The 23,930-nt window shown below is 44.7% G+C and overlaps 1 protein-coding gene across 1 annotated transcript in view; it reads left to right on the top strand.

The window, feature by feature from the left end:
- Positions 1 to 236: 236 nt before the first annotated feature.
- GMIP (GEM interacting protein) overlaps positions 237 to 23,930 on the top strand; it is a 54,254-nt gene continuing 30,560 nt past the window's right edge. Inside the window, exons 1-2 of the mRNA XM_065419501.1 lie at positions 237 to 489; positions 3,512 to 3,649. Of these exons, the coding sequence (XP_065275573.1) occupies positions 237 to 489; positions 3,512 to 3,649 (391 nt within the window). The remainder of the gene's footprint in view (positions 490 to 3,511; positions 3,650 to 23,930) is intronic.

Here is a 23,930-nt window from a genome sequence, read left to right on the forward strand (position 1 = left end):
AAAATTATATTTAAATAAATGATCACAGAAATGATTCTTGAGAATTAATCTCAAATCCTCAATTATTCCAGGCATTTTGTATTGAATTTTGAGGCCTTGTATAGAATGTTTCTTCTACTTATTTTAGGGACAGCAAGCTGTGCAGAAGTCTGTAAGACTGCAGAAATGTGTACCAGAAAACATGATTTGTGACAAAGAGGTTCTACTCTGTGCTTACTAATACCTCTGACATTACCATGAATCGGACAGGAGTACAGGACAATGCCAGTTACATTCAGATTGGAGGCAAATCACCAGACAGTGGGCACTTTACTTCTGAGCATGACTCTGGGTTCCTGACCGCTGTTTGGGCTTCAGTCCAGAAACCTACCTCTGGTAACTGCATTGGTCAAATGGACCTGTGTTCCAACAAGCTGCTGCACGTAACTGGACATCTGAGGAACATCGATGGCAAATTCCAGAGCCTCCGGGAGCTTTTCCAAAGAGAAGGTAAATGTCTAAAATTTACATATGTTTGTTCATTTACAAGAAAGGCTAGCATAAAAGTTAACATCATACCAAGTCTGGGCTGGACTTGAGAAGGTCTGGACAGGACCCAGGGTCTTTGTTCTATAAAGCAGCCAGCATTCTTTGGTACATTACATATAAAAAACAATGAAGTCAGATGACTCTCAGACCTTTCAGACCAGACTTTCAATGCCTACTTCCCTTTTTAGCAGGCACTTAATAATGTGTTCTCTTATTTGTATTAATTGCACCCATATTTATTGCATCTATAAATAACTGCAAGCACATTTTATAGCACTTCCGCAAATAAGAACCCAGTTGCTTCATCAAATGAAAAGCAAAGGCTCCTATGTGCTATAGATGGCACCTGCAATTACTGGTGGATGAAAAATCTGATTTACAGCCGTTCTAAACAGTAGTGTTAGTGACTGCAATGAAACCCACTAAAAGGAAGCAGATGCTGAAAATCTAGCCTGCATTGCTAACAGCAGCATTGTCTAACTATATCCTGCATAGGGATCGATGGTATCCAGGGAGGGTCCTATCTACATTTATGGTAAATGGCAAAGTGACTTTGTTTAATGGCATATCACATCAGCATGGGGGAAAGCCGACAGGTGTGCAGGAGCAAACAGTGTGGTACAAGACATCCCTTAGAGGAGGATACTCTATATCCTAGTGAAGAAAAGAGGATGGAAGTTAATAAAGTAGAGGTAGGAACTGAAGAGAAACAGTCAAATGAAAAGGAGTCTCCTTCAATTACATCACATGAAGGCAGACAACTAAATATTGACAAATTTTATAAATGCTTATATACAAATGCAAGAAGTCTAAATACTAAGATGGGTGAACTTGAGTGCCTGGTATTGAACAAGGATATTTATGTAATAGGCATCACAGAAACTTGGTGGAATGATGATAATCAAAGGGACATGGTAATATCAGGTACAAAATATATAGGAGTGACAGAGTATGTCACTTTGGTGCGGGAGTGGCACTATATGGGAAAGAAAGCATAGAGTCAAATATAGTAAAAAAGAATCTTAAATGAATCAAACTTTAACTTTGTGGACAGAAATTCCATGCTTGAATAATAAAAGTATAGCAGTAGGATTTTACTACCGACCACCTGCTCAGGATGGTGACAGTGATTGTGAAATGCTCAGGAAGACTAGAGAGGCTACAAAAAGAGAAAATCCAATAATAATCGGGGATTGACTGGGTACATATCACCTCAGGATAAGATGCAGAGATCAAATTTCTAGATTCCATTTATGACTGCTTCTTGGAGCAGCTACTGCTGGAGCCCACAAGGGGAGAGGGAACTCTTTAGTCCTCAGTGGAACACAGGATCTGGTCCAAGAGGAGAATATAGCTGAAGCACTTGGTTATAGCAACCATAATGCAATTAAATTTAACATCCTTGTATGGGGGGAAATATCAAAGAAACCCAGTATAGTCACATTTAATTTTAAAAAGGGAAAGTACACAAAAACAAAGACACTAGTTAAATGGAAATTAAAAGGAACAGTCACAAGAGTGAAATGCCTGAAAGCTGCATGTAAACTATTTCAAAACACCATAATAAAGTCTCAAACTTAACATATACTCCAACTTAAAAAAAACAACAAAAAACAGTAAGAGGACCAAAAAAGTGCCACATGACTAAACAGAGTAAAGAGGTGGTTGGAGACAAAGACATCCTTTAAAAATTGGAAGTCAAATCCTATGGAGAAAAATAGAAAGGAGCATAAACACTGGCAAATCAAGTATAATTAGGAAGGCCAAAAAAGAATTTGAAGAGCAACTAGCAAAAGACACAAAAACTAACAGCAAAACAAATTTTAAGTACATCAGAAGCAGGAAGCCTGCCAAACAATCAGTGGTGCCACTGGATGACTGAAGTGCTAAAGGAGCCCTCAAGGAAGAAAAGGACATTGCGGAGAAGCTTAAATTAATTCTTTGCATCAGTCTTCACTCCAGAGGATGTGAGGGAAATTCCCACACCTGAACCATTCTTTTTAGGTAACAGATCTGAGGAAATGTCCCAGATTGAGGTGTCATTAGAGGAGGTTTTGGAGCATATTGATAAATTAAACAGTAATAAGTCACCATGACCAGATGGTATCACCCAAGAATGATGAAGAAACTCAGATCTGAAATTGCAGAACTACTAACAGTGGCATGTTAAATCAGCCCCTGTTCCAGATGACTGGAGGACAGTTACTGTGATTTTTAAAAAGGCTCTAGAGATGAGCCTGGCAGTTATAGGCCGGTAAGCCTAACTTCAGTACTAGGCAAATTGGTTGAAACAATAGCGAAGAACAGAATTTATCAGACCCATAAAGGAACCTATGATGTTGGGAAAGAGTCAAAATGCCTTTTGCAAGAATCATGCCTCACCAATCTAGTAGAATTCTTTGAGAGTGTCAAGAAGCTTGTGGACAAGCGTGATCCAGTTGATAAAGCATACTTGAATTTTCAGAGAGCCTTTGAAAAAGTCATACACCAAAGACTCTTAAGAGGGAAGGTCCTCTTATGAATCAGTAACTGGTTAAAAGATAGGAAACAAAGTGTAGGAATAAACGGCCAGTAAAGCACCCACTATTCAAGGTGTGGGCAAACCTTGGATTTGGGTCAGGTTCCAAGGGTCTACTTCTTGACTCCATTCCACCTAGTACATTGAAGTTTTCACATATGGGGGAAATGCTTTTCTCTTGGATGTTAATTATTTTCTCTTTTGCATGCTTCACTTGTGTGTGGGAGCAATAAGGTGTCAGTGCCCCCACAGAGGGGATTTAGCTCTGTCTCGGCGGCAGAGATACTTACTGTGGAGAGGGAGGGGGGAAATTATGCAGTGAAACACTAGTCATTGATTTTTCCCCTTTCACCTTTTTTTTTTATTATCCCTCAGTATTAAATCATGGGGATGCTTTCTTTTCTTTTCTTTTTTAAACAAATAGCCTTCATTACTTACAATTGTTTATTACTATTCTTATTTCAGGAGCTGTTGTTTCAGGAGCTGTTGAAGCTAAATTGGCAGATTTGCTGCAGGCCGTCTCTTCCCTCCTGAGCAAGTATCCTGCTTTGAATTGTGAAGTTATCCAGCTTGCCACATCAGCCCTCATCACCAGCGTGAATGGTAAATCCCCAACCTGAAAGAGTCAGAAATGTGTGTTATTTATTGTTTGTACTGGGGTAGTGCTCAAAAGCCCCGGTCAGGATCAGGGTCTCATTGTACTGGTGCTGCACATATGGAGACAGGTATCTGTGCATGCGAAGAATGTATGTTATTACAGATGTTATGAAGCAGAAAGTAAGGAATTGTCTGTATTTATTCCGATTAGAAGTCCCATTTTGGGGGAGAAGCTGCTGCTAAAACTTATAAAGGGAGGAAAGTTCAGAGTTGAGGCATCTTCTTTCTTTATCCTCCCATATCCGCAGGCGCCTAGGGCATCCACCAGGTTCCGCTGTTTATTTTCGTACTGTGCTGGTAGATGATGTCTTATTTGTTTCTCTGAAGTACAGTTTGTTTAAGGCATATGCTCCTTATTTAACTTTGCTGTTACACTAACATGTTGCTGACATCACTTTTTTTTTTTTCACTGTAATTTTCACTGTTAAAAAGGTGCTAGGGTCTAATGGTTAACCCAGGGAACAGTAATCAGGATGCCTAGATTCTACTTCTGGCTCACATCTAGTTTCTCCCTCTCACTTAGAAGGGAATAGCAAAGCACAGTGGACCCCAGGCATCAGAGTATAAATTTTCTCCTGTCACATCCTTCCTGTGGTAGGAGCAAGGAACACTTGCTCAGTCATTATGGCCATTCTTTTTCTTTTAAAAACTGCATTTTCTTCTGCTTCTTCCTTGTGAAAAGAAAACTTGTGAGATGCAGCTGCCTGCAAATCCCTCACTGTCAGTGTCAATTCCACAAAAAATGTTGTTCTTAGAGCTTCCTAAACAGCTAATTCTCACACCCCCCCCCCCCCCGTGAGGAGGTAACTAACTATCCCCACATTACAGCTAGGGAAGCAGAGAGCCTGAGAGGTGAAGTGACCCGCCCAAGGTTACAGAGGGAGCATAGTAATTGTCAGAACCAGGATTATCACATGCTAGTTTTAGTACTTAGTCCCATGCCTGAGCCACTAACTACAGCTCTTTCATTCTGAGGCCAGTTCAGCAAGAGTACTGAAGGAGAGACTGGGAATTTTTAGAGCAGGAGTTTAGAAAACTTTATTTGCAGAGGGTTGGGGAGCCTCTCAGGGTCCTACCGCAAGCTGTGACTAGCAGACCGCATTAGGGCCTCTTCTCAGGCTGGCCCATACCAGCTCTGACTATTCTGCATCCTGGCAGCCTGCTTGATTCAGTTCAGATTGGACGATGGTAGCTTTGACTATTCTTACCACCCGGTCATTTCTACACCATACAGGAACAGAACCCAAACTACAGCCTTCCGTACCACAGGGGAAGAGTTAGACCCTACTTAAGAGCAGTTTTGTATTTCAGGCAAATACTTTTGCTAGCAGAGTGCTAGGATTAAAAAAAATCTGTTTGAAGATGAAGAACCCAGTGTTTTCCTAGTTTAAAACAGTAAATGCAGTTCAGGAACATGTGCAGGAGAACATGCCATGCTGTCTTCCCAAGAACCTAAGGATATTCACCTCATCTGGAAGGAAGGAAGATGCAACAGCTAGCTACTTTAAAGCAGCAGCTGTGCCTCTCTGCCACATTTAAAAGGCCTACTCCCCACCCCTGGGGGTGGCATGCTGGGAAAAAAGTTCTTATAAAAAGACCAAATCTTTTCCCTATGGGAAAGGTTAACAGGAAACATAGAAGAGGTTGCTCCACAACGTAGCACTTAACTTTTTCTAATGCAGTCACTGAATGTACATTGTTAATTAGAAAAGCAATAAGGAGATGCAGCAACTGTCTTGTAGGAGATCTCAGTGTTGGGTGCAAATGAAAAGGCTTTCTGCTCTAGGGATAAATTATAATCTTGCTTCAACTACAAATGGGGGATTGCGGGAGAGACAGGGACTATTTATGAGATTAAATGTCTACGGGGCATGAGTGTCTATTACTCCCTGTATGTTGATGTGAATGTAGAAGCTGATCCATTTCTGAAGAATTCCTGTACTTCCTTTTTGTGGGCATCTGCCCAAAGAAAGCTCCGGATTCTGCTTTCTGTGCTTTAACAAAACCAATACAGTAAGAAAAGCTGAGTGGTTAAACTCATGAGGCTAGGAGTCCCGACTCCTGGGTTCTACACTAGGTTGAAATAAGGGGTACCTCCCTTCCCTATTTTTGGTGTACTTGAACCACTATTTGCAGAGTTCCTCACATGGGGATTAGATTCCTCCTGGGACTATTCCTTGTATTCTTTCTACATAGTTAGGAGTTGCAGATTTGCTAAGAATGAAATCCGAACAGCCAAACAATCCTTCCCCAGTGCTATCCTTCCTCCTTCTCTCCCCTGGAACACTGCTCTTCCCCCTCTAGAAGAGTAACTGAAAACAATTGGATTGTAATGGGAAATAATGTTCTCATTATCTAATCACCTGTCCCTCACTACTTCTGTTTGGTAAAAGTCATGCAGAAATTAGTAGTTAAAGGAAATAAGCTGAAGAAGCTGCCAGTTCAGAATTGATGCTCCTAGTTCAGCTCCTTTTGGAGTCCTGAAGAAATTTGGAATAGGCCTGAATTGCAAATTTAATTTTCAAACTTCCCCAAAGTTCATTGTGCTTGGATTAGGGTGACCAGATGTCCCGATTTGATAGGTACAGTCACGATTTTGGGGGCTTTTTCTTATACAGGCACCTATTACCCCCCACCCCCGTCCCAATTTTTTACACTTGCTATCTGGTCACCCTAGCTTGGATCCGGGGTTCTGGTTTGGATCCATGTCTAATAGCCATATGTGTTGTGTTTTTCCAATGCTATAGTAGCAGGCTCAGATACAGCCGCTGGCTCTAGGCATGTGAATTCAGAAATACGCTTAATGTAAATATTTACTACTTTACCCAAACTTTCAATAGCTTATATCTCCCACAGCTCCTTGCAATGATCTTGCTTCCAATAAATCTGTGGAGTGAGTTTTTCCTTTCTGAAAATGTTCAGTTTCCTCAGGCTTTGCACCCACTGGCTTGTACATTTCAAAGTGATTTATTTAGAAAAGTCTTGGTAGTGAGCCTGCGTTTGGTGTTGAAACAGGGAGGTGAGCAGAAACTACTAGGTGTGGAAGGCAGAAATGAGTTGGCAGCAGAGTGAGTCAAAGCACACGCCTCTCCCCTCTGACTGGCTGAGATGGGAGAGGAGATCAGGGATTTCGGGATCTCTGGTGTGATGTTTCCACTAAGAGCTTAATGGGGACTGACTGAATTGGGTACAATATATCCTGATTAAGGAAAGTTCTACTAATAATCCAAATAATTTGAAGTTGGAGGCACTGATATCCAGATAATTGCAGTGAATAGCTCAAAGACCTGAGTGTGGGAAATCACATTTAAAACATGAGAAGGATATGACACTTAATCCAGATTAGAAATTTGATCTAAACTTCTATTGGGCACTATTTTATACTGTATGATGGAGACACCATAAATGAATGTAATTGGTTTCAAAAGCAGCCTTGTTATTATATTAAGAACTTTTATAGTGCCAGGAACTTCCTAAGAATTAAAGTCTCTGCAGTGCCTAAGATTTTTTAGCATTTATCTGTTGTATCACATTATAGCCCTGTTTGCTATAAATGTCTTTGCATAACATAAAACACTTCAGTAGCACTTTTTATCTATAAATATCAAAATGCTTTACAAAGCTAGGTAGGTATAATTATCCCCAGTTAACAGAGTGAAACTGAGGCATAGAGCGGTTAAGTAGTTACACAGTGAGTCAGTGGTACATTTATTGGAAATATAATTCAGTCCTGTGTTCTAGTCACTGATGTAGGGGCATGAATCTGAAGTCAAGAGACTTCCACCAAACAGCAAACCAGACCTTAGAAAAGAAACAGAACATGTGGATACTGGTTTATTTTCTCTGTTCCTTTGTTGTGTTTATCAGAAAAGTTGGACAATGGGTCTAAAACTCTCTAGTTCTGGAATTTGTTCTGAATAAGCACAGAACCTGTTGCCACCACAAACAGGCAGAGAAGTTGCTCTGCTGCTGCTATCCTGAAGCTGAGCTTTTGTTTTTAGGTAACAAAAGGGGAAAATGTTCAGGAAACAAAGGTAATTCCACATTAGGGAGAAAAGGGAAAATAACCCTCCACAGACTGCCTGGAGAAGGTGTGACTGAGAGCTGAATATTGGTGAGGGCACCAGGAGGAGGAGGGAGAATTGCTAGCCACCAGCATAGGAATCCAAGGGCCTAAGGCTTTCTTTGTCTCCACTGAGGAACTAGATCAGTGGTTCTCAACCTTTCCAGACCACTGTATCCCTTTCGGGAGTCTGATTTGTCTTGCGTACCCCAAGATTCACCTCACTTAAACACTACTTGCTTACAAAATCAGACATAAAAATACAAAAGTGTCACAGCATGCTATTACTGAAAAATTGCTTACTTTCTCATTTTTACCATATAATTACACAATAAAATAAATTTAAAAATAAAATAAATAGATTAGAATATATTTATTGTACGTGTATATCTGTGATATTTGAGCCTGGTTTGAAGTCCAAACCCTGCTGCCCATGACTGAAGCCCTGTTTGCCACCCCCGGATGCCAGCCCTGCACTTGCAATCCCCCATAACCCATCCTGTGACACCCCCCCCCCCCCGGGGGATGCAACTCCCAGGCTGAGAAACACTGATCTAGATGATTTGAGTACCCCCTAGAAACCTCTGAGTATCCCCATGGGTACATGTACCCCGGGTTGAGAACCACTGAACTAGAGAACTCTTTGACCTACATGTGCTGGTACTTCATCTTGTGTATGTGGGCAAAGATCTGTGGGGCACATAACGGTGGGTATAGAGGATAGAGATGGGCCTTTATCTCCACTGCAGCTTTGAGCACCTCCAAGCTTTGTAGACCTTGATCTGCACACAAACTTTGCAGTTTAGGCCCTTCTTTCATAGGAGGATTGCATGAGTGTGAGGCTCAGTGAGGCGTCTGGGCATGCGGGTACATATGGGGAAACAGGGAAAGCTTTCCAACCTGTGTTTCACATATCTGGAGATGTTTCATGTTTGACTGATACAAGGAGATGGGGTGGAACCAAAGGGAGTTCTGGCATTAGTGATAGAAGGTGCCCGTGAGAGCCTGTTCTGGTTAAGTTTTTCAGCAGAGGGAGATTTCAGTGTGACTGCTTTGTTTAATGAAATAACCTCCCGCCGCAAATAGCTATTTAAATTAGAGGTGGACCTGAGCCCCAGTTCAAATACCCCAGATGCTGAAGGTTTCTAAATACAAATGTTGAGGTTTAGGCCTATCTTGTGCAGATGATGCCTAAGCAGCTGGTGAGCAGCAACACACATGTATCCAGCAAAGCCCTTCCATAACTTGTAACCTGGCTTTTCATGCTCTTTCTCCTTCTGCTGTTTGCACTAATGTAAACCAGGAGAAACTCCTTTGAAGTCAATACAGTATCTCCAGTATGCGTGTGAGGAGATTCAGACCCATTTTTATTACCAGTATACAAACAATCCCAAACCCCAAATGAATATGACAGACATTTCTGTACCTGTATAATAATGAACACACAATGTTCACATAAGACTGAAAAATTTCAACCCAAAAGGTAATTTTCTTTGTAGGTTATATATTTATAAAAGACAGGTGTTTAGAATGGAAATGCTGCCGCGGCCTTAGCTCTCATAAGTCCTCCAGCAATGCTATAATCCTGACTCTCTGTGGGTAGTGTATGTGGTAGGAGAGACAGGGTTCTGTAGTTGTGGTTAAGAGGCTGCCACAGGAACAATGATGCAGCTGCAGTGAGAATTCTAACGGACTGTATTACCATAGCAATTGGCAGAGAGGGGTGAAAGGGAAATTATGCTTCTTGTGGCTTCTGTGAACCACAAGCCACAAAAATTCTGGAGTGCCTGCCACAGCTGCTTTTCCAACCAGCATTGTACATTGTCACAATGACTCTGGATCAGGCTTCCCACCCAGGAATTTAGTTACTGTATTGGTCTTGAAGAGTCAACCCACTGAGAGAGAGATCACAAGATTGAGTCAGAACAAGGAAGAAGGCTGATGAGTTAGAGGAAATTAAATGTTTTGTGTCCACAGTTCTGCATTTTAAACCACAGAAACTTGTCAACACCACTTACCCTAAAGCTCGCAACCAATAATGTTCATGCTCATAGCTGCAGGATGCCCTTTTATACCCACCCAGAAACAGCCACATGAATAGAAATAAGTGAGCGGCTCTGAACTTCTTCATCGGGTCTGGTTACCTCATCACACAGGTGGCATATATCCTGCCTACTCTGGAAAGTGGAGAAGCGATTGGTTCTAGCATGTATTACTCATGGGAGCAGGTAATAAGTCCCTTAATTTCCCTAGTCTGACAACCCCAGAGTTCTGAGATTCAGCTATCAATTCATATTCATGAGGAAAGCTAAAAAAACAGAGTATTTATTATCGTGATTCAAACACATTTGAACCTGGGATGCTGTCATGGCCTGCTGTGAGCAAGCAGAGCCGTGAGGTTTGAGGTCAGGGCTGCTGATCACGTGTTGATGCACATGGTCAGCAGCAGCCAGGCCTTGCTGAAATATCACGGGGGGTAGTTTCATAGTCCATGGTGCAGCAAGTTCAGCAGCCAGGACATTAGTTGGTGGGAGGAGGGTAATCAGTGCATAGGCAAGGTGCAGGCAGGGCCGGCTTTAGGCCAATTCAACCAATTCCCCTAAATCGGGCCCCGCCCCTAAGAGGGCCCTGCGCCCAAGCCCCAGTACGGCGTACCGGCAGGTGCGCTGTACCGGGGTGGCCCAGCTTCCCCAGGGGGCAATTTAAAGGGCCTGGGATTCCCAGCAGGGGCTGGAGCCCCAGGCCCTTTAAATTGCCACCAGAGCCCCACGGCTGGAGCCCTGGGGTAGGGCTGCAGGGCTCTTGGGGCTATTTAAAAAGTCTGGGGCTCCTGCTGCCTCTACCGCCCCGGCCCTTTAAATAGCCACTGGAGCCCCACCGCTTCCCCAGGGCTCCCGCAGCTATTTAAAGGGCCGGGGCGGTAGAAGCAGGGGAGCCCCGGGCCCTTTAAATAGCCCCCGAGCCCCGGGCTGCTGCTGCTGCTGCTACCCCGGTGGGGGAGGGAGGAGAAGGGGGCATTCACCGTACAGGGTGGGCTGTACCCCCTGTACCCGCACCCTCTGCCCGCAGCCAGCCCCTGCTGCACCCCCTGCCCACACCAGCCCCGCACCCCCTGGCCTGCCTGCACCAGCCCCTGTCTGCAGCCAACCCTGCACCCCCTGCCCGCAGCCAGCCCGTCTCCAGCCAACTGCGTACCCCCTGCCCTGTCTCCAGCCAGCCCCGCACCCCCTGCCCGCAGCCAGCCTGTCTCCAGCCAGCCCCTACCGCACCACCTGCCCTGCCCACACCAGCGCCCCGCACCCCCTGCCCTGGCTCCAGCCAACCCCTACCACACCCCACTGCCTGAAGCCAGCCAGTCCCGCACTCCTCTGTCTCCAGCCCTGCCAACCCATGCCGCACCCCCCTGTGGCCCTGCCTAAAGACAGCCAGCCCACCCCACACGACCCTACCTTCAGTCAGCCCCTGCCCTGCCTCCAGCCAGCCCATGTCCACTGGTGCCCTGCAGTTCCCAGGGCAGTAACCCTGCACACCTGCATCAATGAGGGGGGCAGGGAGCAGCTGGGACCCACACATGTGCACACCCTAGGGTGACCAGACAACAAGTGTGAAAAATCGGGACGGGGGGTGGGGGGTAATAGGATCCTATATAAGAAAAAGACCCAAAAATCGGGACTGTCCCTATAAAATCGGGACATCTGGTCACCCTAGCACACCTCCAGGGAGTGGCAGGGACCCACACATGTGAAACGGAGCTCATTTCTAGCTCAGGCCCATCTTTTTAAAAAAGAACTTTAGGTAGGGTTAACATACATCCGTATTTTTCTGGACATGTCAGGCTTTTTGGTTCTTAAATCGCCGTCTGGGAGGAAAATATGGATGTATGGTAACCCTATTGGTACAAAATATACATACTGTGGCACATCCCTTAAATCAGAACTTTTTATAGGGAACCGGTTGCTAAGAAATGAAAGGCTTTTTTTTACATTTTTTTTTTTTTTAGTCATCCCTGCCGGGGCCCCGCCAAAAATGTTCGAATTGGGCCCCGCACTTCCTAAAGCCGGCCCTGGGTGCAGGAGCAGTCTGGTTAGCGTAGGTAGCAGGCAGATCCAGGTTTGGGCATGGCAGGATAGTGTACAGCCAGGTCAGAAGACTGGTTTGGGTGGCAGGAGTTTGTTCTCCAGGGGGTCTGGGCAGCAACCGGCCTAAGAGACTAGTTGCTCAGACAAAAGGTGGTGCAGGAACAGGAAGCTGTAAAATTAAGTGGTATCCAGTCAGTTTGCTGTCAACTGACCCGAGTCAGCAGATGTAGCCTCTGGTTGTGAAATATTAGCTGCAGTTCTCTTGTCCAACCTTGCAGTGGTGTGAAGGTATGGCTATCACTCACCAATCCTGCAGACCTGTGTTTGTGATCTGTGGCACCTGACAGAGGCTGAAGTTACAGGCAAGAGCCTTTCTCTGGTTATATAGAGCAAACAACTGTGTCTTTTATAAATAATTATTTGTGAGTCAGTGAAAGAAAATTGTTTCACTGCCAAGCATGAGAGACCTATGTTTATCCATGAGACTGGTTCACCTTTATATTATGATCAGTAATTGCAGGGGAAGCCACTGAAGTTTACTCTCTAGATAAATCCATAGCTTTTGAATAAATGTGTCTTACATTTCCTGTATCACTGGTTTTCAAACATATAAGTGTTTCTGTGAGATTCATAGGTTTTAAGACCAGAAGGGACCTTTATGATCATCTAGTCTGACCTCCTGCATCACACAGGCCATAGAATTCCACCCAGTGATTCCTGCATTAAGCCCAATAGCTTGCTAATGATCTAGAGCATATCTATTAGGAAGACATCCAATCCTGATGTAAAGACTTCAAGCGAAGCTTAGTTGTCTTCAAGATGGGTTTCAATCTGAGAAACCTCCTCATGGGTCTTAGGGTGTGTCTACACTTTGAGCTGGGAATTACACTCTCCACTCAAGGAGACATACCCACACTAGCTCCAATTGAGCAAGTATGCTAAAAGTATGGCTGAAGTGCCATGAGCAGCAGGAGGGGCTAGCTCCTCCAAGTACATGCCTAGCTTGGACAGGTACATACTTGGGGTGGCTAGCCCCTCCTGCTGCTTGAGCCATAGTGGCTAGCCTATTTTTAGTGTGCTAGCTCAACTGGAGTTAGTGTGGGTATGTCTCTTTGAGCTGGCAATTATACCCCCAGCTTGCAGTGTAAACATACCCTAAGAAATACTGACTTGAGCAAGGAGCAGATTGTGTCATATTAGAAGTGAGCTGGGGAAACCAGAGCTCAACTTTGAAAAAACTTGGTCAGGTCTGGGTTTTGCAAAACCAAAATCTTGAGGGGTGGGGCGGGGAGTGTCTCAGTTCCAGTTTGTCCAAAGCATGGAACAAGAGGTTCAGATAAGTGTGGGTTTTTGGTCAATTTCTACTATTCTCCTGCTGTCCAAAACCAATCTCTCTTCTCTTGGTATGACTGAATATATTATTCTGGAATAAGTGCTGCTACATGGTGCTCTACTGAAATATTTTAAGAAGAGTCTTTTAAACCAATGGCCACATTCACTGTGCATCTATGGTAATATATTTTATAAATATGGGAAAACCTAGCATTCCTAGAAGCACCACTCGCATGTTCCCACATAAATGTCCACAGACTCATATACCCCAGGAGTTTGGAATTGTGAGTTATGTTTTCCTAGGGTGACAGTGAAGGTTACCTGTATACAAGAACTCAGAACAGTGAGCGTTTGTGCTGCTGTAGGCATTGAAGCCAACGGAGTTGTAAAATGGGCCCTTCTTTGTTGTTCACAGACAGATCTGAATGTATGCAAACTGCACGATCAAACAAATGTACACTGCGCACAGTTTCCTTACACGGAAATGTGTCTGCAGGAAGTAGATTGGTTAAAGCGGCTGCACTTAGACCAGGGCTTCTCTGTCAATTCCCTTAGCATGCAACTCATATGGACTCTCTGGATAACCCGATAACATCAGAATTGGTCAAGGATTTGTGTTTTATTCAACTTGGCTGCGATTCAGAGCTGTGTAAACTGGAACCCTGATGCTTTCAGACCAAAACACAGAAGACCCAGTCATGGGAGATCCTGAACCAAGTGGTATGTGATGGCATTTGAAATAACTTTGTGAAGGGTTTATAATGTAAGTTCTATGGGATAGGGGCCATCTCTTGTGTCAGTCTGAAATGCCTAGCAGGCTGTGATAGATCAATGGTAAATTAACGTTCCTGTGTCTTTGCCTTTTCATGAAGACCTGGCCTGTTCCATGCGCTTTACTACAGCTCTTTCTTTCCTCCAGATGCAGCTGTGGGTTAGTTTGCAGTGGAAGCTAGACTCTTGTAAGAGAAAAGAATGCAGAGCCTCCATTGTCAGGAGTCACAGGCTCCAGTGTTCTCTCTGAGAATGTGGATGTGTCTCCTGCAGTACACAGTGCCACTCTTCTAGGTTGAGGTTCTTTAAACCATTTTTGTTATAACCCCTATTTTTAAGAGTCTCTTCCTCAACAATAAACATCCTCAGGCCCCACTGCATTTTCCAATTTTCAATAGTGCAGAAATAACCAGTTCAAGGTTTCACATGCTTTTTTCTAACTAAAAAAAAAAGAGCCAGCTTTGTTTACCAAACGCAACACTCCAGGTGACTTCCCATTCAGGGAGACAAAGCTGTGCTAATTGGAGAGAGAGAGAAAAGAATGGAACAATTACCTTTATTTTTATTTTGCTAACAGGCGATTGCACACGTGCTCAATTTCCACCATTAAAGATTTCAGCAGCATTTTGAGCCTATAGGGACTTTTTGACCATTAATAGTATGAAGAGATCTTTAGGGTGAAAAAAATGCTGTTTGTGGTATAACATACTAGTATTGCTGATTGTTGTGATTTGAGGGTGAGGTGTGTGTGTGTGTGATGCTTTTACTAGAGAGGAGCAGTTCTGCCTGATGGGAAACAGGCTGGAAATGCCAAGTCTGTCACAAGTATTTGATTCAACATTAGCCAGCAACCCAGCGTCATTCCATGCAACTGAAAGCCTGACCCAAATAGTTTCAGAAAGAGAGGGAGTTTAGTGGTTGCAGCAGGAGGTGGGGAGTTAGGACTCCTGGGTTCTATTACAATATCTGCAGCTGACTCTGTGATGCCTTGAACGTCTCATGTCACCTCTCTCTGTGCCTCAGCTTTCCAATTTGCAAAACTGTGATAATTATACTGACCACTGGTACTGGGAGCCATGTAGGTACCTTGATAGGTAAGATCTCATGGGGGGTTGTGAGTCTAAGTTCATTAACGTTCATAAAGCACTTTGAACACCTCAGAAAAGGGCAAAGTATTATGATGTAGTATTGACATTACTCTGGGTACTGCACATTAGCTGTGTTACCTATATTTTGACCAAGTTGCCTGCTTTTTGAATTTCTGCAGAACTGTTCAATATTTCTCTGTATTACACCCATATCTGTCATCATGGCCTCTCCCCAGAGGCTTGGGACCTAACGGTATCTTAAAAGGGGTGTCACCTTCCTGGAACTGGAGTAAAATTTTGTCTAATCAATTTTTTTTTTTTTTTTTTTGCTATATTATACTCTTATCAGGTATCTCACCCCTGCTGAGAAAGTTTGACTTTGCCAGTCCTCTGTTTCCTATCAGTTATGTATGGTTTGCTTTAGTGCTTTTACTTGGGGTGATGCACACATGAAAGTAGTAGTGGTTCACTCTATATGCATCCGAAGAAGTGGGTTGTAGCCCACGAAAGCTTATGCTCTAATAAATTTGTTAGTCTCTAAGGTGCCACAAGTACTCCTGTTATTTTTGCGGATACAGACTAACACGGCTGCTACTCTGAAACCTGACATGAAAGTAGGTGGAGAATGTGAGAAATACGGAGGAGATTATAGGAAATGGTCTTGTGTCTGTAAAACAGTTTGGTTCTGACTTTTCCAATAAATCTGTGAAGCATTGTGTTGTAAAACGCACGTCCTACAGGCACGCAGAGTTTGAGCAGATAGCTTATTCTTGCTACCTTTATCACCAAGGCCATCCTTAGGCATACGCAACATACACGGCTGCATAGGGCACCCGAAAATTTGGGGCACCATTCCCCTTGCGGGCCGCGGCTGGAATCCTCTCTTCTCAGGCCCCTCCCGCATCCTGGGCCGGCGGGCTTCTCCCTGACCCTACCCCCTCCCTCACTGCTCCTCAGCAGACCAGCTGAGGACTCCAGCCTCAGGCTCTGCCGCCCCAGCGAGCCCAGAGTGGCGTGGCCGGTCACTGGCAGCACAGCGGCCCGGCCCACCGCCGCCCAGAGCGGAGTCCCTCCCTGGACCCGGCCTGCCTGCGCCACTCGGTCTCTGGCAGGGGCCGGGTTGGGGCCAGGACAGGAGGAGCGAAACTTCCATGTGAGTCGGCGGGGGGAGCCAGGCCTTGCGGGGGAAGGAGGGAGGGACTTAAAGTGACAGTGCGTTCATGTCTCTCACACTTCCCTAACACACACACACACACACACACACACAGTCTCTCACACACACCCTGGCTCTCACACCCACATACACTCTGCCTCTCACAAGTCACAGTCCCCCAATGCAGTGTCTCACACACACATACACACACACACACACACACACACACTGGCTCTCACACACACACAAACACACACACTTGTATTATTATTGTTATTACTGCTTGGTACTTCCTGTCAAAATGCTCGTGGTGAGCCAGGAGTGGCTAGGGGCTGGAGGAGGGCCATGGGCTCTGGCAAGATGCAGCCCCCATGTGACAGCACAAAGCCCGCCTTGAGCCACTGCCGCAGCATCTGCTATGTACAAGCTCGGTGTGTGTCAGTAAGGGGGGGGAGGAGTTCTGGGGGGTCCACGAGTGGGGGTGGTGGCTGTGCCCCCTCCACACACTGGGGTCAGAAGTGCTGGCTGGAGCCCACCTTCAGTGAAGCATAGGGGCACCAGTTTAATACTATTGTGTAGGGCCCCCAAAATCCTAAGGACAGTTCTGTTTCTCACTTCTCTGAACTTCAGCTCAGTCTTCCCTCTCACAAGTGGCAGCTTGAGCTGCTTTTTCTGTTAATAATAGGAGGAGGATGTGTGAGGAGATGTCTAGGTTACAGAAAGTAGAGAAGCTTTCACAGAGGAGAGTAGCAGGACTTGAGAGAGCTTCAGACTAGTTTATTTGGTCTAATTTGAATCAGACTCTGCAGTGCAAACAGTGGATTTTGAGTTACTACCCCTGAGATTCATATATCCTTATGTGGAGAACAGATTCCGTTCCCAGTGATACTTACAAGATGAACATGGACTGAGAACTGAGACCCTGTGCAGCTGGAGTGCTTGGGCCAACTCTGCAAACTGTATTGCAGCCAAAGGGAGAAGTGATCTGTTAGGAAATACACCTCTACCCCGATATAATGCTGTCCTCGGGAGCCAAAAAATCTTACCGCGTTATAGGTGAAACCGTGTTATATCAAACTTGCTTTGATCCGCCGGAGTGCGCAGCCCCCCACCCCGGAGCACTGCTTTACCGCATTATATCCGAATTCGTGTTATATCGGGTTGCGTTATATCGGGGTAGAGGTGTAATAGTTCTTTGAGGCTGTGATCAGTATCAAGAGCAGGGAAAGAGGCAGGCACCACTGGGAATTCCTGCAGCAGCCTGAGACTCTGGAAGGCTGGTACCAAACTGAAGAGTCAGCTGTTCTAGGTTTTGAGAAAATACACTTACTGTGAAATGAGGCATCAGTGGCTGAAAGGGAAGTGGTGCTTCTGCCATTCTGCAGAGCAACAACTTCCCCCTCTAAAAATATCCATACTGCTCTGCACTCCCACTACTGGGGGAGCCTGCCTTTCCCGCAACAAGAGCAAATGGAGAACGAGGCTAATGGGCCTTTTGCAGGGTAGACATAGATCAGATGATTCTTGGTCTAGTTATCTCTGGAGGCCAGGAGAGTGACAGGCCTTTGCTCACACTAGCCCTTGAGAGTTGGACAGCTGTGCTCCAACATTAGCTTTACACAGCAGTCCCCTTTCTTTAGCCTGCATGTTGTAAACCAATATGCATAGTTGGTACTGGAAGGGTTTCATTACTGTCTCAGTCGCAGTGATGGAGCAGACTAAGGTTGCCAGGGGTCCGAATTTGCACCGGGCTTCGCATGCTGCTCCCACCCTGAGCACCGGCTCCACACTCCTATTGGCCGGGAACCACAGCCAATGGGACCCGGGGGTGGTACCTGTAGGCGAGAGCAGCGCGCAGAGCCTCCTGGCCCCCTCGCCTAGGAGCCGGACCTGCTGGCTGCTTCTGGGGTGCAGCATGGAGCCAGGACAGGCAGGGAACCTGCCTTAGCCCTGCTGTGCCACTGACTGGGAGCTGCCCCACCCCCCTGGCTCAGCCCTGAGCCCCCCCCCCCAAACCCAGATCCCTCTCCTGTACCCCAAACCCCTCACTCCCCTTCACCCCAACCCCCTACCCCAGCCCAGAGCCCCCTCCCATACCCTGAATGTGCAAGGATATTCTAGATAATAGGGTTGCTAGAGACTTCACAAATCTACTTCAGCCTTCTGCATCAGGCATGAAAGATCTTTCTTCCCCATAAACTTATTTAACTTCTCCATGAAGGCCCTCACTGCACCATGATCCCTCTGCTATCAGACTACTGCACTCCCTGATCATCCACGTGGTGTCTCTGTTTCCCATCTATAAAATAGGGATAATACTTATTTCTCTGCCTCACATGAGGGTTATGGGGCTTAAGTAATATTTGTGAAGGGCTTTGGGGGCCTCAGATGGAAGGTGACACAGAAGAGCAACACATTATTATTCTAGTATCTAAATGACATTTATCCGGTTTCACCTTTAGCCCACTATTCTTTTTCCCAGAACAAGTATTCTTTGTGAAAAATTATTCCTCTTCTTCTCTGGTACTGACCAGTGTGTTTGTTTACTTATATAGTGTTAAGATCTCTCATAAGACTCAAGATAGTTTATGGCTACACAAATTAATGGATTAGTAGTACCAGTACCTAGGAGTTGCAGTAATGGACAAGTTTCAGAGTAGCAGCCGTGTTAGTCTGTATCAGCAAAAAGAAGAGGAGTACTTGTGGCACCTTAGAGACTAAAATTTATTTGAGCATAAGCTTTCGTGGGCTAAAACCCACTTCATCGGATGCATGCAGTGGAAAATACAGTAGGAAGATACACACACAGAACATGAAACAATAGATGTTACCATACACACTATAATGAGAGTGATCTGTTAAGGTGAGCTATTACCAGCAGGAGAGAAAAAAAGTTTTTTCTTAACACCTTAACCACTCTCGTTATAGTGTGTATGGTAACACCCATTGTTTCATGTTCTCTGTATCTATCTATCTATCTATCTATATCTTCCTACTGTATTTTCCATTGCATGCATCCGATGAAGTGGGTTTTAGCCCACGAAAGCTTATGCTCAAATAAATTTGTTAGTCTCTAAGGTGCCACAAGTACTCCTGTTCTTTTTAGTAATGGACAAGAGGCCCATTGTACTAAGTACTGTGCAAACACAGAACTAGGCAGTCCCGGTCCCAAAGAGGTTACAGTAAAAGACAAAAGGTGAATAAAAACAGACTGACGTGGAAGTGCTAGAAAACCGAGAGACAATATTGGGCAGTAGCCTCAATGCACCCATTGCGTAACTATTGTCAAGTTTTTTGTAGGCTTACAGTAAAGGAGTTTTAAAGAGCGATTTGAAGTATAATGAGGTAGCTTTGTAGATGTTTCTGAGGAGCTACTTCAAATTATGAGGGACAACATAGGAGAAAGCACAAAGATGACTGTTTGGAAATTTAACAAGTGGCTAATTGAGGCTGGCACCATGGGGCAATTGGAGGTGGGAATTGACATCTTGATAGCAAGAGAGACGATCATAGAAATGTAGGGCTGGAAGGGACCTCAAGAGGTCATCTAGTCCATTCCCCTGTGCTGAAAAAGGACTAAGTATATCTAGACTCATAGACTCATAGACTTTAAGGTCAGAAGGGACCAATATGGTCATCTAGTCTGACCTCCCGCATGATGCAGGCCACAAAAGCTGACCCACCCACAACAGAATCTTCCAGCCTGCGACCCCTGCCCTATGCTGCGGAGGAAGGCGAAAAACCTCCAGGGCCTCTGCCAATCTACCCTGGAGGAAAATTCCTTCCCGACCCCAAATATGGCGATCAGCAGAACCCCGAGCATACAGGCAAGATTCTACAGCCGGAGACTGTATGGATCTAGACCCATCCCCGACAGGTGTTTATCTAACCTGTTCTTTAAAACCACCAAATGATAGGGATTCCACAGCCTCTCTAGGACAGCTGTTCAAGTGCTTAATTATCCTTAGTTAGAAAGGATAATAGTTAACCTAAATCTTCCTTGCTGTAAAGCCAGTTTCTTCTCAGCCTATCTTTGATCTTGGAGATTGATCACTGTTCTCTTAACAACAACCATATAACATAAGATTTGTATAGTGTCTCCTCAGTCTTCTTCTGTAGACCAAGCATGCCCAATTCTTTCCACTTTTTCCCATAGGTCATGTTTTCTAAGCCTCTTATAATTTTTGTTGTTCTCCTCCGGATTCTCTCCAATTTGTTCACATCTTTCTTAAAATGCGATTCTCAAAACTGGACACAGCACTCCAGTGCCAAAGAGAAAGGAACAATTACCTTCCATGTCTTACATATAACACTCCTGTTAATACATCCAGAATGACATTTGCCTTTTTTGCAACAGTGGACTGTGAGTGGTGATGGGCCATGAAGAGCCTTGAAAGTGAATACCAGTAGCTTATATTTAAATGGGATGAAGTTTCTTTATCAGAGATCCTTGAGGCATGTAAATAGATTGGTCTGGAAGTTTTTGGAAAGTGTAGGGGACAATTTCCTGGTGCAAGTGCTGGAGGAACCAACTAGGGGCAGAGCTCTTCTTGACCTGCTGCTCAAACTGGGAAGAATTAGTAGGGGAAGCAAACGTGGATGGGAACCTGGGAGGCAGTGACCATGAGATAGTAGAGTTCAGGATCCTGACACAAGGAAGAAAGGAGAGCAGCAGAATACGGACCCTGGACTTCAGAAAAGCAGACTGACTCCCTCAGGGAACTGATGGGCAGGATCCCCTGGGAGAATAACATGAGGGGGGAAAGGAGTCCAGGAGATTCATAGATTCTAGGACTGGAAGGGACCTCGAGAGGTCATTGAGTCCAGTCCCCTGCCCTCATGGCAGGACCAAATACTGTCTAGACCATCCCTGATAGACATTTATCTAACCTACTCTTAAATATCTCCAGAGATGGAGATTCCACAACCTCCCTAGGCAATTTATTCCAGTGTTTAACCACCCTGACAGTTAGGAACTTTTTCCTAATGTCCAACCTAAACCTTCCTTGCTGCAGTTTAAGCCCATTGCTTCTTGTTCTATCCTTAGAGGCTAAGGTGAACAAGTTTTCTCCCTTCTCCTTATGACACCCTTTTAGATACCTGAAAACTGCTATCATGTCCCCTCTCAGTCTTCTCTTTTCCAAACTAAACAAACCCAATTCTTTCAGCCTTCCTTCATAGGTCATGTTCTCAAGACCTTTAATCATTCTTGTTGCTCTTCTCTGGGCCCTCTCCAATTTCTCCACATCTTTCTTGAAATGCGGTGCCCAGAACTGGACACAATACTCCAGTTGAGGCCTAACCAGTGCAGAGTAGAGCGGAAGAATGACTTCTCGTGTCTTGCTCACAACACACCTGTTAATACATCCCAGAATCATGTTTGCTTTTTTTGCAACAGCATCACACTGTTGACTCATATTTAGCTTGTGGTCCACTATAACCCCTAGATCCCTTTCTGCCGTACTCCTTCCTAGACAGTCTCTTCCCATTCTGTATGTGTGAAACTGATTTTTCCTTCCTAAGTGGAGCACTTTGCATTTGTCTTTGTTAAACTTCATCCTGTTTACCTCAGACCATTTCTCCAATTTGTCCAGATCATTTTGAATTACGACTCTGTCCTCCAAAGCAGTTGCAATCCCTCCCAGTTTGGTATCATCTGCAAACTTAATAAGCGTACTTTCTATGCCAATATCTAAGTCGTTAATGAAGATATTGAACAGAGCTGGTCCCAAAACAGACCCCTGCGGAACCCCACTCGTTATGCCTTTCCAGCAGGATTGGGAACCATTAATAACAACTCTCTGAGTACGGTTATCCAGCCAGTTATGCACCCACCTTATAGTAGCCCCATCTAAATTGTATTTGCCTAGTTTATCGATAAGAATATCATGCAAGACCATATCAAATGCCTTACTAAAGTCTAGGTATACCACATCCACCGCTTCTCCCTTATCCACAAGACTCGTTATCCTATCAAAGAAAGCTATCAGATTGGTTTGACACAATTTGTTCTTTACAAATCCATGCTGGCTATTCCCTATCACCTTACCACCTTTCAAGTGTTTGCAGATGATTTCCTTAATTACTTGCTCCATTATCTTCCCTGGCACAGAAGTTAAACTAACTGGTCTGTAGTTTCCTGGGTTGTTTTTATTTCCCTTTTTATAGATGGGCACTATACTTGCCCTTTTCCAGTCTTCTGGAATCTCTCCCGTCTCCCATGATTTTCCAAAGAAAAAAATAGCTAGAGGCTCAGATACCTCCTCTATTAGCTCCTTGAGTATTCTAGGATACATTTCATCAGGCCCTGGTGACTTGCAGGCATCTAACTTTTCTAAGTGATTTTTAACTTGTTCTTTTAATATTTTATCTGCTAAACCTACCTCCTTCCCATTAGCATTCACTATGTTAGGCATTCCTTCAGACTTCTCGGTGAAGACCGCAACAAACAAGTCATTAAGCATCTCTGCCATTTCCAAGTTTCCTGTTACTGTTTCTCCCTCTTCACTGAGCAGTGGGCCTACCCTGTCTTTGGTCTTCCTCTTGCTTCTAATGTATTGATAAAAAGTCTTCTTGTTTCCCTTTATTCCCGTAGGTAGTTTGAGCTCATTTTGTGCCTTTGCCTTTCTAATCTTGCCCCTGCATTCCTGTGTTGTTTGCCTATATTCATCCTTCGTAATCTGTCCTAGTTTCCATTTTTTATATGACTCCTTTTTATTTTTTAGATCAGGCAAGATCTCGTGGTAAAGCCAAGGTGGTCTTTTGCCACATTTTCTAGCTTCCTAACCAGCGGAATAGCTTGCTTTTGGGCCCTTAATAGTGAGGGCTGGCTGTATTTTAAAGAATCCTTATTGAGATTGCAGGAACAAACTATCCTGATGTGTAGAAAGAATAGTAAATATGGCAGGCGACCAGCTTGGCTTAACAGTGAAATCCTCGCTGATCTTAAATACAAAAAAGACGCTTACAAGAAGTGGAAGATTGGACAAATGACCAGGGAGGAGTATAAAAATATTGCTCAGGCATGCAGGAGTGAAATCAGGAAGGCCAAATCACACTTGGAGTTGCAGCTAGCAAGAGATGTTAAGAGTAACAAGAAGGGTGGGTTTCTTCAGGGATGTTGGCAACAAGAAAAAAAAAAAAAAAAGTCAAGGAAAGTGTGGGACCCTTCCTGAAGGAGGGAGGCAACCTAGTGACAGAGGATGTGGAAAAAGCTAATGTACTCAATGCTTTTTTTGCCTCTGTCTTCATGAACGAGGTCAGCTCCAGACTACTGCACTGGGCAGCACAGCATGGGGAGGAGGTGACCAGCCCTCTGTGGAGAAAGAAGTGGTTCAGGACTATTTAGAAAAGCTGGATGAGCACAAGTCCATGGGGCCGGATGCACTGCATCCGAGGGTGCTAAAGGAGTTGGCTGATGTGATTGCAGAGCCATTGGCCATTATCTCTGAAAACTCATGGCGATCAGGGGAGGTCCCAGATGACTGGAAAAAGACTAAATGTAGTGCCCATCTTTAAAAAAGGGAAGGAGGAGGATCTGGGGAACTACAGGCCAGTCAGCCTCACCTGAGTCCCTGGAAAAATCATGGAGCAGGTCCTCAAGGAATCCATTTTGAAGCACTTAGAGGAGAGGAAAGTGATCAGGAACAGTCAGCATGGATTCACCAAGGGCAAGTCATGCCTGACTAACCTAATTGCCTTCTATGACAAGATAACTGGCTCTGTGGATGAGGGGAAAGCA

Source organism: Emys orbicularis, chromosome 19 (genome assembly GCF_028017835.1).
Source record: "Emys orbicularis isolate rEmyOrb1 chromosome 19, rEmyOrb1.hap1, whole genome shotgun sequence".
Classification (NCBI taxonomy): domain Eukaryota; kingdom Metazoa; phylum Chordata; order Testudines; family Emydidae; genus Emys; species Emys orbicularis.